Raw genomic sequence first — 16,340 nt, 5'->3', positions numbered from 1 at the left:
GGTGTCGCTCTGCCCGTGATCAGCCAATAGGAACAAGCCGATCTCCTCTATTGTAGCTTCTCTTTTTTTCATTCACTTTTCCCATGTAATTATGCTAGCATTAGCTGAGTGAATATTGTGCTTTTGTTAATGTGATAACTGCTACTGAGACAGTAAACAACCATTTGGTGTGAAGCAACTGCAAAGTAAATGTAGACATAATTGTGCCTAGGGATTCAGACAAGTACCTTTGAATGAAATGATAGTATTTTGTTGAATCCTGGAGGAATATGATTGGGCCTGTAGTCTCCATGAGAAAATTAAACCAGCACAAATGAGCTAAGGACTTTTATTTACTGTGTTTATTTGCAGCCCTGCATATGCTTTTACTGTGACAAAATCTACCTCAAAGCACAAGAAACTGGTGCAGCAATGGCCTTGGACTCCGGGTAGTCATGCGTGGATAAGCCAAGCACAGCAGCTTGTAGATTAATGAGTCATGCTTTATGGTGATTTTACATCCATAGTGGTTTTCAAGGACTTTCCAAGGCTACGTCTGACTACAAAAAAGAATATTGTTCTTCATTCCAAGATATCACAGCCCCACACCCCCTCCACCATTTCACCACTGGAATAAAGTATCCCTACAATGGACAGGTCACATGACCCGTATTCCGTATCGCAACTCACTCGAGTCAATTCAGTCCCATCCCAAAAGAAAAGGGCCTCAATTAAACTCTGCTTTATTGTTCCCTTTCTATTTTCTAATGCATTCATATCATCTTGACTTGACACACCGCAATTTGTATAGAATTTTTTTCTGCGTTCATTTCATTTAATCCGTCATTTTGTCAAAGTGGTTATGGTGTTCTATTTGGAGTGTTTTTAGAATATATGCAATAGATCTTGCCACATACAAGTTGTATCCTAAAATGGTTTAGTTATAATTCTAATCAAATTATCAAATTACCTTTTTCAAGTATTGATCTTCAGTATGATCATTAATAAAAAAAATAGGTCAAATTGGGAAATCACTTCAGCAAAATGTGATTTCCCCCTTGAGATTTATCCTGGGGTTATGACAGCGAGGGGAAATAGCCCTGATAGCGAAAACCCCTTCGATAGTGGGCTGAGAGGAATGATGAATCGGGTGCCTGGTTATATTCACTTATCATCAGTGGCCCCATCCCAGACCTTGACACGTAATTGTGGTCTCGCTCTCTCTGCCTCTCTGTCTCTCTCTCTCTCTCTGTCTCCAGTACTACAATATTCCATTCCAGTACTACAATAGCAGGAATAAAGCATTTGGTGGTTCACGGTCTAAAGCAAGTACACTTCAAGCAATTCCAAAGCAACTTGTACAGACAACACCCCAATCTTCCAACTTTTCCTTAAACAAAATTTGAATGATGTATTCTACTTTGTAGCGTACCAGGCATTGTTCTGTAAACAAAATGCTATGTTTCTTCCAAATTTTATATTTCACATGTGAACCTAGTTTTGCACTGAGTCATCAAATAAGACTCATCTTATGGTGAATTTCACTCTGCTTTCTAAGCCATCTTTATTTTGTTTTACAGCTGTAAACATTGGGGATAGGTCATCACATAGGAGATTTTATCAATATTTGTTACATTTACTTAAACAGGCAGGTCAATCGTGAACTCAGTTTTTTTTGTAGTGATGACCAGGGATGACTTTCTGGCAAGATGTAACACCCCAGTACACTGGAAACCTGGAAGTTTTTTATTATTGTTAATGCTGTATTTCTAGTGTGTGGTATTTCTTTAATTGTAACTAATTTAAAATTTTTAATTAATTATGGAGAGGCTCTATTTTGTGTTCTGTGTCTGAACCCGTTATACACGTAGGCCATTGTTTGTTTACTATTATTTGCTTCACATTATATAATTGCTACTGTTTGTTCACTATGTTGGCAAACCCACAGAACGGTTTTGCCCTAGGCGGCTACGTCATTTAACTTGATTCTTATTGGACGTACCAGCGTCCAATAGTCTTTAAATGACACGCACTGGAATGATGTGGTCGCCGAGAGCAAGATTGTAGCTACCGGATAGCGACGTTAGCTTGCTGGCTAGTTGTTCATAAATATACCTTCGCGTAACCTCCCATTATTTTCGGCGAGGTGTTCTTTTAATAACATGCCATGTGTAACATGGCTGAGGAACGCGAGTTTTAACAATTTGAAAAGAGGTAAGTACCGAAGGGCAGCTATGTTGTAAATATGTCGCTACATATTGCAAGTTAACTCGGCAGGCTAGCTTGTTACAAGAAACACCTGTGAAATTAATTTGCTCTTCACTGTGAATCTACGTGTTTGTGTTGCATGTACTAGCGTTCGTAAATCTTCTGTTATTAAGTCGAGCTGTGTTTTGGTTAGCTAAGGCAATTTGTCTACAAGCAACAACCCGGCCATTTTTAAATGCCTTGAGACTAGTTGGCAGTGAGTAGGCCTGTTTGGCCTATGGTTTCGGTTAGCTAGTTGGCTACCTAGCTAGCTAACGTTAATACAGTGGGCGAGGTGTTGCTTGAAATGAATGATTTCTAGAGTATTTCGGTGAATCTACGTGTCACCGGTACCGTGGTGACCTACTTTGTGCCACGTTGTGTAACTTGTCTTCAGTCAACTAATGTAGCTAGTGCTGCACAATTAAATCCGTAAACACTAGTCTAATGAATAGGTAGTTGGCCATCAGCATAGTCAATTTGGTAGCCGTCGAATTTATATGCTGCTTTCTTTCTGACGTTAGATTACCAGTTATATATTAGCTAAACTATCGCAATAATTATCTAGCTGACTTAATTGCCTGAAAAGAGCACATTATTCGAAATAGTTGAAGACCACGTACGATAATTTCGTGAGGATTAACCCAGTCAACCATAGCTGTAGGTGCAGATTTAACGTGATTCGTTGTTAATTGTAATTGCGTTTACGTAAAGGGCAAACACTATTTTCAAACGCGCACAAGCGGAATCCTACGTTCACGGTTAGCCGTGTTTGCGAAATAGTTAATGCCGCATTTATTTCTTGGCTTCGGTAGAATAGGTCAGGTGTAACTCCGAGAAATGCCCTTTGTCGGCAGTTCTGAAACAGCATGAATATGCAAAGTATTTTGTCTACGGGCAGTGTACTTGTGTGTTAAACGAACTGTTATAGAACGTGAATGTCTGCTTTCGAATTGAAATTGACATTTCCGTGTTTTGTGTGTTGAATGTTTTCTGGTAAGAAATGTACATTTTTTCCAGTGAGGGTTTTAGCCCAGGTCTGTCTGTGTGTTCTATACAATATTATTGTAAAGTGGAAAACGGGTTTTATTTGTTGGCTTAATGTGTTCATAAAGAAATGAAAAGTTAGCTGATCCTTGTGTATGTCTATATTAGCTTGTTCATAACCGTACATCTTTGGCGTGGATAGGGTTGAATAGCGTCACTGGTCAGACTATCGGATCAAGCATATGGAGACGGTTAAAGGCATACAATTACAGGAGTTTTACCTTGAAAATTACCTTGTAAAATAATCATCCTAAGGCATATCTATAATGTCCTGGCAGTCTCTGTCTTTACGTACTGACTTTTTGCACCTTTACCTGTATTTGTTATTCTAAAATGTGTTCGGGACGTTTTGCTCTTTTCTGTGTGGGGAGGGGTGGGTGTGGCTACTGAGCCTGTGGTTTGGCTTCAGGCTTGTGGCTTGTTGCTAGCTAGCTACCCTTTAGGTGTCAGTGACTTGGTCGGCTACTTGGGAGTGAGTGGTGTGGGTTGAACCCGGAGGAGGAGACCTCTTCGATTGTAAACCGGGAGGACCACAGCAAGGCTAGAAAATCCTGCATGGTATGCCTTTTTCGTATTGAGGTGTGTGTGTACATTCAGTTAACAAGCACGTTTGTCATTCTAGGCCAAAGGTGAGGTCCGGTCCACGGCAAGAACGCTGGCGGCTGGGCGCTTTTTTTATGCCTGACACCGCCGTCGCTTTCGGACAGCCATGGCGGAGGTGAACGGCCAGCCCGGTTCGCCCCCCCGCGGGCCGTACCTGGCGGTCATCACCAGCCGCGCCGCGAACGTGGCGATCCGCGGGACCATGCTGTTCTCCGTGGGCGTCTTCCTGGCCCTGGTGCTGAACCTGCTGCAGGTGCAGCGGAACGTCACCCTCTTCCCGCCCGACGTCATCGCCAGCATCTTCTCGTCCGCCTGGTGGGTCCCGCCCTGCTGTGGCACCGCCTCGGGTACGCCTTCTTCCTGTGCTCGTCTTCCTCCGCCTCCGTCTTTTTAAAAAATATTTTTTTGGGCTTTTTTGAGCTTTTGTTTGCATAGAACAGTGTAGAGAGGCAGGAAGAACTAGGAGGAGAGAGAGGGAGAGACATGCGACAAAGGTCGGCGGTCGGACTTGAACCGCCAACGTCGCGGCTCGCAAGGAGCATGTGGAGCACAACCCTGTTCCTGGAGATCTACCAATCCAGTAGGTTTTCATTTCACCTCAAATTTAGCGCACCTGATTCTACCAATTAGCAGCTCGATGAGATCTCTAGCTGCTGAATGAGGTGTGCTTTGTTAGGGCTGGAGTGAATACCTACAAGACGGTAGCTGTCCAGGAACAGGGTTGGGCAGCCCTGCTTTTACATTTACGACCTGGTTCAGTCATCAAGCTTAACGTTATGTGTTAAAGGATCAGGGTTCTACACTAACATTTTTTTCAGAGGAGCACATGTCCTCCTAAGTTGAAAAATTTAGGAGCACATTAATGCATCCCAATTGGGTGTGCTCCTAAATTGTTTTTCCAGTTGGCAAACGTCACTTTTTAGGAGCAAATGGGAGTACTGTACAACCCTGAGAATGTGTTATTGTGCATTGATTTATTCTATGACCAGGGTAAAGGGAAAATATATGTAAGAGAAGTGGAGAATTTTAGCTTTGCTTGTCTTGATGTTTTTGCATTGCTCTCACAGTTTCAAGCCAAAACCCTCCACTTACACAATTTTTTGCCCAGCTGTTTCTATATATAGCCCGTGTGTTCTGTTACTGTACTTTGACCTAACCTTTTGTTTATTTTAGAGGAAGGATCATTTTCGGCATGGCATTTACTCTGTGTCATTGTTTTTGTCAGGCTATTCAAATCCAAGTTTCTGTGTTTGGCTGTATAACCCCACCCCCCTCTAGATGATCATCTCACAATGACGGGTGATTCCTGTGAGATTATAGGTGTAGTACAGAATTGTGGGAAGTGATGGACAGCAATGGAAAAGGCATCTTCCACAAATAATTTTGAGTGTAGTTATAGCTATCAAAATGGTTTCTCTTGCCAAATACATTCGCTGTTAATATTTCTGACTAAGGTAGACTTGCAGTTTTGAGCTCACGGTATGCGTGTCGTTTTCCTGTGATGAACGGTCAGTTGACCACCTTACTTGTTAAGCCCCGCCCTCCTCTGTGTGTGCGCAGCTGCGATTGGCCTGCTGTACCCCTGCATTGACAGCTGCCTGGGGGAGCCCCACAAGTTCAAGCGCGAGTGGTCCAGCGTCATGCGCTGCGTGGCCGTCTTCGTGGGCATCAACCACGCCAGCGCCGTATCCTTTTGGGCAGCGGGCACCTGCCTCCCGCACATGGGGGGGGGGGGGGTCAGCGGCACGCAGAAAGGAGGAACTGCGGGAGAAGAAACGGGCGCCATTTTAGAATGCAGAGCACGCTAGTTAGCATGGGAGCCGTGTGTAGCGGTTACCGGCTCGTTCTTAAGCTCTCGTTTGAATCTCAGGTTTATTGCTGTAAGTTAAACGCAGCTATGTTAATTGCCTTTTCACTTCTTGAAATATCAGTGTGTCTGTGTCCCATGTACTTTTTTTAAAGGGAACACCTCTGCAGTTAGCCTCAGTGCATAGAGGGCCAGAGTTAGCTAAATGGCTAATGTCCATCTGTGGTCCCTTGGTAGGGGGATATTTCACACTGCATATACATGCAAAGGTCAGCATGATAAAGCAAAGAAAACAGACAAGTATTTAAGTTATGGATGCTGTTGAACGTCAGTTTTATAACAGTCACGTTTTAATAAGACCACCTGAATGAAGCTCTTTGGCCCACTCTGATTTATTCAGTATTAACTCCAGCAAAACAGTTAAGGCAACACTGAAAATGTTGTGCAAGTCCATTTAATGGACCTTTTACGGGCCTGTTAGGGATGAAGCAGCTAATGGACTAGCTAGTGGACTACCATAAGCTGTATGTTTCTCTGGTACTTTGAATGACTTTCTGAGTGGGTGCACAGGTGTGGTTTCTGCACAGGTGTGGTTTGCACACAGGGGGCTTGCCTCACCTGTAGTGACCCTGTATTTGTTGCCCAAGCTCCTTAATTCTGGCGATCAGAAGGTGGACTTTGCGAATAACGTGCAGCTGTCCCTGACCCTGGCCGCCCTGTCCATCGGCCTGTGGTGGACCTTCGACCGCTCCCGGAGCGGGTTCGGGCTGGGCGTCGGCATCGCCTTCCTGGCCACCCTCGCCACCCAGCTCCTGGTGTATCACGGGGTCTTTCAGTGAGTATGCACGTGAATTTCAACATTATGCTGCGAAAACTCTGAATGAGCACTGACTGAGTTGCTGAGTAATGCAACTGGAGATGGATTTTCAGATTTTTTTCATGTTACACCTTGAAGTCTTTGTTTAGTCATGGTTCACATTAAAAAGACACTAAAACATGCATCTCTCTCAAGCAAACGTTAATAAAAAAATACATGGTGCTAAGGGTGCTACTCAGGTGCTAAATGTGTGTACGTTATGACCACATCATTCGCATACCTACGTTCGTTATGTTATTTTTAAGTGTCCGTGCTTGGAATTTAGAACACTTTAAATCGGTTTACGACATACTTTATCTATGTGATTTCTTTTGTCTGAAGGTATACGTCTCCAGATTTTCTCTACATACGTTCCTGGCTGCCCTGCATCTTCTTTGCGGGTGTAATAACGATGGGAAACATAGGACGTCAGCTGGCTTTGGTGAGACGTTGTACAAATGGCACCGAATGGACTGTCAGTAGTGCAAGCTTGTATCGTTAAATTTTGTTTCAGTTCATGGCTCATACCAGGGGAATGAATCCTGGGTTTTGAAGGGTTCTGTGTGTGTAGTGCTCTGCTCCGGCCAAAAAGTTTTTATAAAAAGATAAATTCACTGTATGATTAAACTCATCGGCCTGGTCTTCTGAACGTGTCTGTCTTTATTGAACTGACATCATCAGTTCCAGTGGTGACAGTCATATTTGTTTTTAAACCTTTAACCAAAAAAAAAAAATCCCTTTCTCCTTAATTTGTGTGTCACTCAGTTCATGTATGACACAGCCAACACGTGAACCGGCAACATTGCATGCACATAGTCCATCCATGGCTAGTGCCTTGGCTGAGCCGCTTGGCAGCCCATAAAATAAAAGATAAAACCCATATAAACATTGATTGGTTGTGGATGCAGATAACGGAGTAGCCCTGTTTAAAATGTTTTTGTAGTTTGTAACAGTCTTGTAATTAATGCTTTTATATCTTGTGTAATGATTATTATCATATATGCGTTTCTTTGGGGTGTGATGGTAGTTCCATTCATTTACAGTTTCAGTGCTAATCAGTGATGTCATGAAGGTGATGAGTTGTTGCCATGGTGTCTCACTCTTCCTCTTCTCTCTTTCCAGTACGAATGCAAAGTCGTTCAAGAAAAGCCTCATCAAGACTGAGAAAGCAGGAGCTGTTCACATTCTGTTGCATTTTAAATGGGTAAAATGCCAAATTTCCTGTGTGTGGGTGTGTATATATACATACACACATGCTACACATACTCTCCACAGAATAGTGTAATTGCAGTTACTGCAGTTTAGTTTAAGTTTGGTAACCAGTGCAGTCTGTGATTGCATCTTTACCATTTAAAAAATGGCTTAAGCCTAGAACTCAATTTTAGATTTTTTTTAAGCAAGTATGAAAAGATCCACCTGTCTCATGGTATCTGTTTTCTATGTCAAGGCGCACAATTTTTTGAGATTGGGGAGTAGCATCTGTCACCATGCAGCTATAATCCTGAGTATTAACAAACGAGCTTGCAAATTTCTTTTTGGTCGAGTTTTTAAAAACGTGAAGTACTAACTAAATTCTGTGGCATTCAATGTCATGGGCCACTTAGGATACCGGGATATTATTCTGAATGAATCCTGATTGCAATAGTTGTCATGGGAGCTCTCTTTCGAGTGGTTTAAATCAGGGGTGGGCAAGCGCGGGCCGTATCCTAACATTCATGGTATCTGACAATTTTAGCTACATTTCTTCTTGACCATAAATGGCAGAAGACTTGTTCTTGTGTCCCCATATGAAACATTTTACTGCGGTCTAATCTATGACATGACCAGTGTTGGTGTATCCAGCCAGTTAGCCCATTTAGCCCATGAGTAACTGGTGGAAACTAAAACCTGCATACATACCAGCCCCTCCAGGACCGGAATAGCCCACCCCTGGGTTAAATTAATACTTTTATTGGCATTTAGCAGACGCTCTTATTCAGAGCCACTTACACAACTTGTTACACAGCATTTACATTGCATCCATTTGCACAGCTGGCCATGCAGTGCGGGTTAAGTACCTTGCTCAAGGGTACAACGGCGGGGGTCGAACCTGTGACCTTCAGGTTAGGTTCCATACCCATCATACTACACTGCCGCCCACCATTACCCCAGTGCTCGTACTGCCTTCATGACCATCACTTGTAATTACTGTGTCTTTCTTCCATAGCTCGCTCCTCACTTATACACCTAGTCCTTCAAGAACGGCTCTCTAGGTAACAGAAACTGTAAGAGTTGAGTGGTCTTTTTTTTTTTTTTTTACATCGGATATTCATCAGTTATCTTTGTTTGCTTAGTTTATGAAACCTGATACTTGGTGCAGTTCTGGTTTAAGGAAGAAAAAGACAAAAATGGAGACATGGCCGCTGGGTATTTGAAAGAACTTGCTGTAGCTCATAAGCACCTAAGATTTGCGGCATTTGCAGTTTATAGAATTGTACACATGCCAAGCAAGCAGTCAGTTTCTCTCTCATAGGTGTGAAACTGGGGCTCAAATCAAGTGTTCTAAGGCCCTGTTCAGACCTGGCATTAAAATGCATCTTGGGTGATCCGATCGTAAGTGGACAGCTCTAACTACAGGTGTGAATGCACCCAAGACACATTGAGGACGCGTTGAGATCCGATCACCCAGTCTGTTTTTGTTTTGATTTTGCCCGCGCGCCAAGGTCTTTGCAAACTTCTTCTTCTTTTAATTTCCGGCAGACCAGGCTCAGGTAGTGCATTGCTGCCTCTCGCCGGTTAAAAACAACAACGCATTTGGTCTTTGCAAACGGAAATGATGTACGTGCTTATTTGCATATTGAGCGGGGAAGTGAGATCTGATCACGAGTGGTCACTCGAGACGCATGTGGAGACGCATTCTGATGCTAGGTGTGAACTGGCATCCGTCTAGACTGAATCTAGACACAATCTGGATATATCTGGATACAAAGTACGGGTCTGAACAGAGCCTAAGCCTCAGTTTCTCATAGACTAATTTCTCAGGACAAGGATTTCTTTTTGGCTACATTGTGCCAAACCGACTTTACCACAGATTAATGCTTTCCCCCCCACCCCTTCAGATTTGGCTTGGGTTATGTAAATGAGTGTTCTCAGTTTGTAGGATATATTTATTGCTTGCGTCATCAAGACTACATGGGGAATATAGGATTTTGAGTACAGTATATACATTTGGAGTTGGCCTAAAAAATAAAAAAAGTAAAATGGCTTGATCTTAGTGTTATACTATTGGGGTACACGCCTTGGTCTGAAAGGGCCAGAAATATTTCATATTGTTGATCCATCTGAGCTTCATGGTACATTTTGATAGATTAAGAGTTGTCCAGGGTCCAGGTCACCTTTGGTCGTTGAGCCTAACGATTAGTACCATTATGTAATTGGTTCAGATGGAGTGGAAACCATAAACCTGTCTGGTTAACCAGACCTATCATTACCCTTGTTCCAAGACATGGTGTTCAGCTGGCACAGTCACAAGAGTGTGTGTGGATCTTCTTATTGATGTGTGTGGGGTGTATATGATTTACAGGGCATGATTCATTAAGGATTTTTCAGTCTGGGTTGTATTAATTGCTTGACGTAAGATATGAGAGGACCTACTGCCAGTCTTTCTGTGGGTATGAAATGGGCACCAACAGTGTTAAAGCAATACTTTCCCCCAAGAATCTCTCGTTCCAGCACTGGTACACATCCCATTATTACATTTACTGCCACTGTTCAACTGGCAGTTACAATTAGGGGCCTCACAAGTTAACTGGAAGTAGGCATCCTTATCTCAATCTGAGGGATGGTGTAAAAAAGAAAGGAGAGCTTTGTGTATGACAGGGGAAATGCGGTTTCATATCAAAGCTGAAGGGAAATTGTATTTGAATTTATTTTTGATTTTAAACATAAATGGTCCCCATAAAAGGGACCAGTTAGGAAAATGAAATATAGGAAGCAATGTTTTTTTTTCTTCCCTTTAATCAATCGGAAAAGGGTTTTGTTTATGTTAAATATTTGGCCACTTACAAATAGGAGGTTGTTTTTTTTTTTTTGTTTTTTTTTTTATTCTCAGTAAAATGTAAGCGAAAGTGGCAGTGGACAGGACATGTGAAAGCTTATGACATTTGACCTTCTGTGGTCAACTGTGGAGAGGAGGCAGAGAAAACTACAGGCTCACACATTGTTAGTTCCTGTAGCTCTTTGCAGAGTCACAACTTTATCTGGTAAAATCCTCTGAACGGAATGTTTTGTTTTTTTTAAATGTTCAATACTTATCGTCTGGAAACGAAAATTTATGCAATAAATTTTAAAAAATGCCTTGACGAAAGAAAATGTCTTTTTGCTTCAATCTTTAAAGGGAGGTGAAATTTGGGGAGGTCAAGAGGCCTACCTGAAATTTTGGGATTTGTTAGTTGCAGCATTAAGTAATTAGTCTTGAGAGTTAAATGTGTGCCATTTCAGCATCTGGACTTCAATCCCCTTGAGTAAACCATGAGTATTATTTTGTAAAAGCTGGGGTGGGGGAGGGGGTAGGAGGGGATTGAGAATACATTTTAGTACCAGCCCACAAAATACTTCCACCATGTTAGACTTCAGTGAATGTGAATCCAGTTGAATAGCACCATTCTATACTGAAAGCACAGAGTAATCCTGTAGAGGAGGAGAAAGAAGAAAACCTGGCATGTAATGAGCTCCTGTTGCATTTCAGGGGTGTTCGTTTTCTAGGATCAGGCAACCAGCTTGACAATAACAGCCTTGAATGCATCTAATGAGCGACTTCACACGTGCTCCCTGAGACGGCAAAGGACCGGCAGGTGTGATTATTGTAAGCCTTTCACTCCACCAGGTAAGGCTTGACACGGATCGGGGGAAAACGATGAACAGGCTGCATTCACAAAACCACAGGGCTTGGGGGGGGGGGGGGGGGAAAGGCAGTTGCTTAAAAAACGAGGACTGAAATTGTGTGCTCAGAAATACAGTCGAGAGAACAACATCTGTTTTGGTGAATGCAGGCGGATCATTGTTTTTATGTCTGGTCCTTTTAGATAAATAATGGCTATATTCTTCCTCTGGACTTCAGTTCCCATAAGCATGTCGGTGAAATATAGCCTGCCATATTTTTTTTTTTTTTTTTTCCTCCTCCCTCATTCATGACTAAATTTTGCATATTGACTATGGTGCCTGGTCAATGTGCACACTCATGTAGTGCTGGTGAATGTTATCTGGAATCGGCATGCTTACAGTTGGCGTAGCAAGCTGGCGGCTTTGTCAGCATAACGTATCACTAGTAGCGAGAGAAGTTGAATGAAACGCCCAGTGAAGCCTTAAGGCAGTGGTGTCAAACTCCCAGAACAAGACGTGTGGACTCATTAGCCAATCAATGCCTTGAATTAATCACCAGCAGACACCGCAGATTTCCAGGCCTGGAGTTTGATGTCCTGGACTTAAAACAGGGGTAGGCAATTCTGGTCCTGGAGGGCTGGTGTGTGTGCAGGTTTTAGTCTCCCCCAATTACTCTGGCTAAATGAGCTAACTGGCTGTGAGCACTAATACTGGTTCAGTCGTAGATTAGATCACAGTAAAACGTTTCACATAGGGACACAAGAACAGCCTTCAGCTGTCATTCTTGCGGGCATTAATAAATGTAGCTAACATGCTCAGATGCCATAAATGTTTGGGCTACTTAAGTAATTAAGGCCCGAAGTTGACATGAAAACCAGAAACGGATATGTCCCTCATGACCCACCTCTGGCTTACAGCATCTGAGGCCCCAGTCATCCATTTTCTTATTAAATATGGAGATAAAATTCAAAAATGAAAATGTCTACTGTGATCGAAAGGGCGAGGCACAGAATTTCTGAAAGAACTGCAAGTTTATCTGCATAGGCAGCTTCACACAGTTAGTTTTTCAGGAAAGCATGTTTATCCTGCCCCTAAGGAATTTTCACAGTGTAGGACACAAAACCTCTATTAAAGTGACTTATTGAAGTGTGTATGTGCGTGTGTGTAGGGGTGTGGGGGTGGGGGTGTGGGATGGGGGGCAGTGGTTACCTCTTGGCTTTCCCATTCCATACTCTACCTACTCTTAACCGTGAAGAATGATCCTACAAATGAAATCAGGGGAGAAGCCGACAGAATCTTATTTAATGGTGTGACAAAATGAATCGTTGATCCCCAAGACATTCATCACGGCTGAAAAAGGTGACCACAAATGATCTGTGAACCGCTATGTATTGATTACTCATGTAGGCTACTACAAGTGTCGGATTTAATGTTCGAACCGCTAAAAAAAAGGTGGCCGAGACAGCTGGGTGCCTTAACTCCTCTTTGATAGATTTTAATGGTGAAATATTGATTTATGTCTGGCCAAGGTCGGCCGGTAAGGGCCAAAGTCATTTGCTGGGTAATACCGGACACTCAGTTTGCAGGTCACAATCGATCATTGTGACACTGCCTGCTGGGAGAAAGTGCGATAAAAGAGAAAATAAATACATAAATATAAAACCGCCGTTGAACACCTTGTACTGAGACAATATCCGCGCGCCGCGTGTAAAGCGGGACTAGAAAAACGGCGGGGAAATATGAAAGACGAGACGTTTATTGAGTGGAGCGTCTTGGAACGTCATAGTGTATGTGAAGTAGTCTGAGCGCCTAAGAAAATGGGGGTAATGTCCATATTTTATTTAAAGATCAGTCGGGAGACTGGAGCGCAGGTAATCTGTTGTGTTACAACTCAGTGCTCCTTCTCACCATCCAGAGGGGTAACAGAGTGGGGGATAATGGGAACCCATCAATCACGAGCTGCTTCCAATTCCGCTGGTGTCTTCTCCCTATCCGCTGCAGTTTAAGATCACTAATAGCGGTGATAACATAGTTCTATGACTCTGAGTGTTTCGCCCCTCTGAGTGACTGCGGTGTCAGCATCTCTTTTCCGTCGCCATGTAAACGAGAAAAAAATATAATGGAACACGCGACAAGTCCACGCCCACATCCTCTACAAAAATCCATTAAGCATCCGAACCTACAAACGAATTCTTGTGAAACCCGTACGATTTTAACATGCAGGGTAGGCTACGCATATTCGCAAAGAATGATGCTGATTTGCCTTTCATTATCTTGCTTACCTAATTAATTTTGCTCCAGCGCGCAGCTTAATAGGCCTGGCGTTTATTGGGAAAGCGTCCTATTAGGTGGCAACGGAGTGGGCAGAGGGATCATTCGCTATTTTGCACATATCACAACTAGTGTAAGCCCCCCGTTGAGAAACCAAGTAGTGAAATAGATTCATTGAGACGTGTTTGGTGCCGTTCAGTTAAATCGACACATTTTCTTAACACGCATAGATTATTTTCGAACAGGCGTCATGCCGGTGTAGCCTACCTGTGCAAGTATATTTTCTCCAGTCGGCACGGTTAGAGTAGGCTATACGCATTAAATTAAAAATCAGTCCGAACAGGCTTCCCTGATGTTGTCGCGTTGACAATACAAATGACATGCCGTTCCCACTATACTGGAAGAAAATTGGCTTAGAGAATTGAACTCTTCCCTGTAGAGTGTAGTAGGCTATTTAACCAGACTACTCCTCATGATTAGCTACGTAGCATAGCTACTTAAGTTATATTACTTACCAGATGTACTATTACTTACCCATAGGCTATTTTATGGGGAACATAAAAGTGATTATATTCTTATGTGCATGTCTAGGAATTGTTGGTGTTTGTTTCTCAAAGCGATATTACACTTCGTCTCGCCTCAACCGGCTGGAAAGGGCGTATTTGTATTATCTATGCATCACCAGAAGGTGGTGCAAAGTCACTAGGTTGTAGACTCATCCACTGACACGTTTCTGCGGAAATGACCTATACTTACTGTGGAAATGAATAATGAAACTGCTGCCAATGTCAAAACAAAATAAATGCCAGTTTCAGGCAGGTTTTCAACAATGAACGTGAAGACGTTTGTGTTAGTTATGTAAAAAAAAATAACTATGTATGTGTTAGTTATTTAATTGCGATAAATAATAATAAAAAATTTCTTCTAACCGCATTGTGTTTAAAACGTGCATTATCACTACTAAAATGTATTTAATAATATGATCAATATTTTAGAAATGTTGATCAATGAAATTACTTTTAATTCTGCTATTTGTTTAATATGCATATTGTTGCATACTATTCGTCTTGAAGTGATGGCGCTGGAATGACGTGTCTACTGTGAAGTCATATTGCTACGTAAAATATATCATTTTAGAAATATGAACATGTAGACCGACTTCAAAAAATAAATTAATTACATGTACCGCTGTACTTTTAGAAAAATAAAGATAATGGTTAAAAACTGCAATACATAATGTTTCAAGAGAAAGCTTTTATAATAAATTATTGTAATAAAAAATTATATAGCCAAATACATACGAAAATATGTTTTTAAATAATAATTTGTAGTGTTTGTGAGTCACTGTTTTTATACCCAGGTCTTTATATTGTCGAAAGTGGGCCCATTATTATTATTACTATTATTATTATTATTATAGTTGTTGTTATTGTTGTTTTTGTACTAGCCATGTAGTAAACGCTAATATGTTTACTTGACCACGGATATATTCATAAATTATTACCACGGTCTTGTTTCAGACAGGAAGTTGATTAAAGCATTACTAAATCGAATCTTTTACTTTTTAAGCTACATTGTAACGTACCTTGATTTACTGCCTGGTTATTTTATTCTAAACACATAACTTATTGAATCTCACTATTCTTCCAAAAGGGCAATGCGTGGGGAGGAACACTCAAAAAGACTTATGTAAATTGTTTTGTGTGATTATAATCATCGAGTAAAAAAATAAATTGCATTTCGTGTCTTCAGTATTAAACTTGTAAGCATGTTCCATCCTAAAAGATACATGTATAAGTATGAAAATGCAAGGAGGACTTTGATTGCACTAACAGTGTGTGATCGATCTGCAAACCTGAGCTTAACATGGTCACATTTAATTCCACTAGCTGTTTATATAGAAAGTTATCCACGAGACCACGTTCTGCAAATATGCTTGTATGTGCCTGCGCATGTCTGTCTGTATACTGTATATTTCTGTGTCTGTACTCCCATATATTGCTATTCTCTTTTTTATCAAAGGAGTCAATTAATAATGAACGAAGTGGATCATTGTGTTGTTGCCAGTGAATGGTAATATGTCCATCCTCGTAAAACTTCCCATTCCTCAAAAATCAAAGAATCGCCATAATATTAATTATAAAAATACATGCATGACTTTGCTGTGGCTAAGCACTGTGTGTGTGTGTGTGTGTGTGGAACACACTATTCTTAGTGTGGGGGATACGGTGAAGGATAAAGGGTTTAATATCCAGGATAATGGCTAACTTCCTTCTTCATTTTGTAGCCTTTTGTACCCTTTTGCGTTGGCAGAGCAAACCTGCCAATCAAGACTTTTACTTGGCGCAAATCTCCATGTCGTCACAGTAACGGAACAATCGCGTAAACGGTATCCGAGTTTTGCTCTGAAGCCAACTTTAATGGGATTGGGATTGGTTTAGGGTCATTATTCCGCCAGTAGCTACACAGTAGCGCTGTGAAATCACCACATGAGTGTGACAACGGCATGCAGTACACCGTCCAACACAAGAAATAAAAATAAAAAAATTAATGGCCTGACAAATAAAACATAAATATGCACATATATATTGAAAATAGGACCAAAGTGTAAAATGTTTCTAGTACCTCTAATTTTTTCTCAATTGCAAGTGCACTTGTAATCATTCTCAG

General features: G+C 41.6%; 1 protein-coding gene across 2 annotated transcripts; it reads left to right on the top strand.

The window, feature by feature from the left end:
• The first annotated feature begins 2,014 nt into the window (after positions 1–2,014).
• Positions 2,015–10,889, top strand: LOC135251752 (insulin-induced gene 2 protein). 2 transcript variants are annotated; one of them, XM_064329495.1, is made up of 6 exons: positions 2,015–2,193; positions 3,896–4,223; positions 5,437–5,561; positions 6,352–6,518; positions 6,882–6,981; positions 7,662–10,889. In XM_064329495.1, the coding sequence occupies exons 2-6, from the start codon at positions 3,983–3,985 to the stop codon at positions 7,701–7,703; spliced, it is 675 nt and encodes a 224-aa protein (XP_064185565.1). In that variant the 5' UTR covers positions 2,015–2,193; positions 3,896–3,982; the 3' UTR covers positions 7,704–10,889. The 2 variants fall into 2 exon arrangements, with proteins under 2 accessions (XP_064185565.1, XP_064185566.1); XM_064329496.1 differs by lacking the exon at positions 2,015–2,193 and having other exon boundaries at positions 4,053–4,191.
• The last annotated feature ends 5,451 nt before the right edge of the window (positions 10,890–16,340 follow it).

Source organism: Anguilla rostrata, chromosome 3 (genome assembly GCF_018555375.3).
Source record: "Anguilla rostrata isolate EN2019 chromosome 3, ASM1855537v3, whole genome shotgun sequence".
Lineage (NCBI taxonomy): Eukaryota > Metazoa > Chordata > Actinopteri > Anguilliformes > Anguillidae > Anguilla > Anguilla rostrata.
Note: the sequence above shows the minus strand (reverse complement) of the source record. Positions and strands in the feature narration are given on the sequence as shown.

Excerpts from the sequence above, each read along its gene's own strand:
- LOC135251752 (XM_064329495.1), top strand. The coding sequence starts at position 3,983 with ATGGCGGAGGTGAACGGCCAGCCCGGTTCGCCCCCCCGCGGGCCGTAC. Across the intron at positions 4,224-5,436 it reads CTGCTGTGGCACCGCCTCGG|CTGCGATTGGCCTGCTGTAC; the intron begins GTACGCCTTCTT and ends GTGTGTGCGCAG. Across the intron at positions 5,562-6,351 it reads GCATCAACCACGCCAGCGCC|AAGGTGGACTTTGCGAATAA; the intron begins GTATCCTTTTGG and ends TCTGGCGATCAG.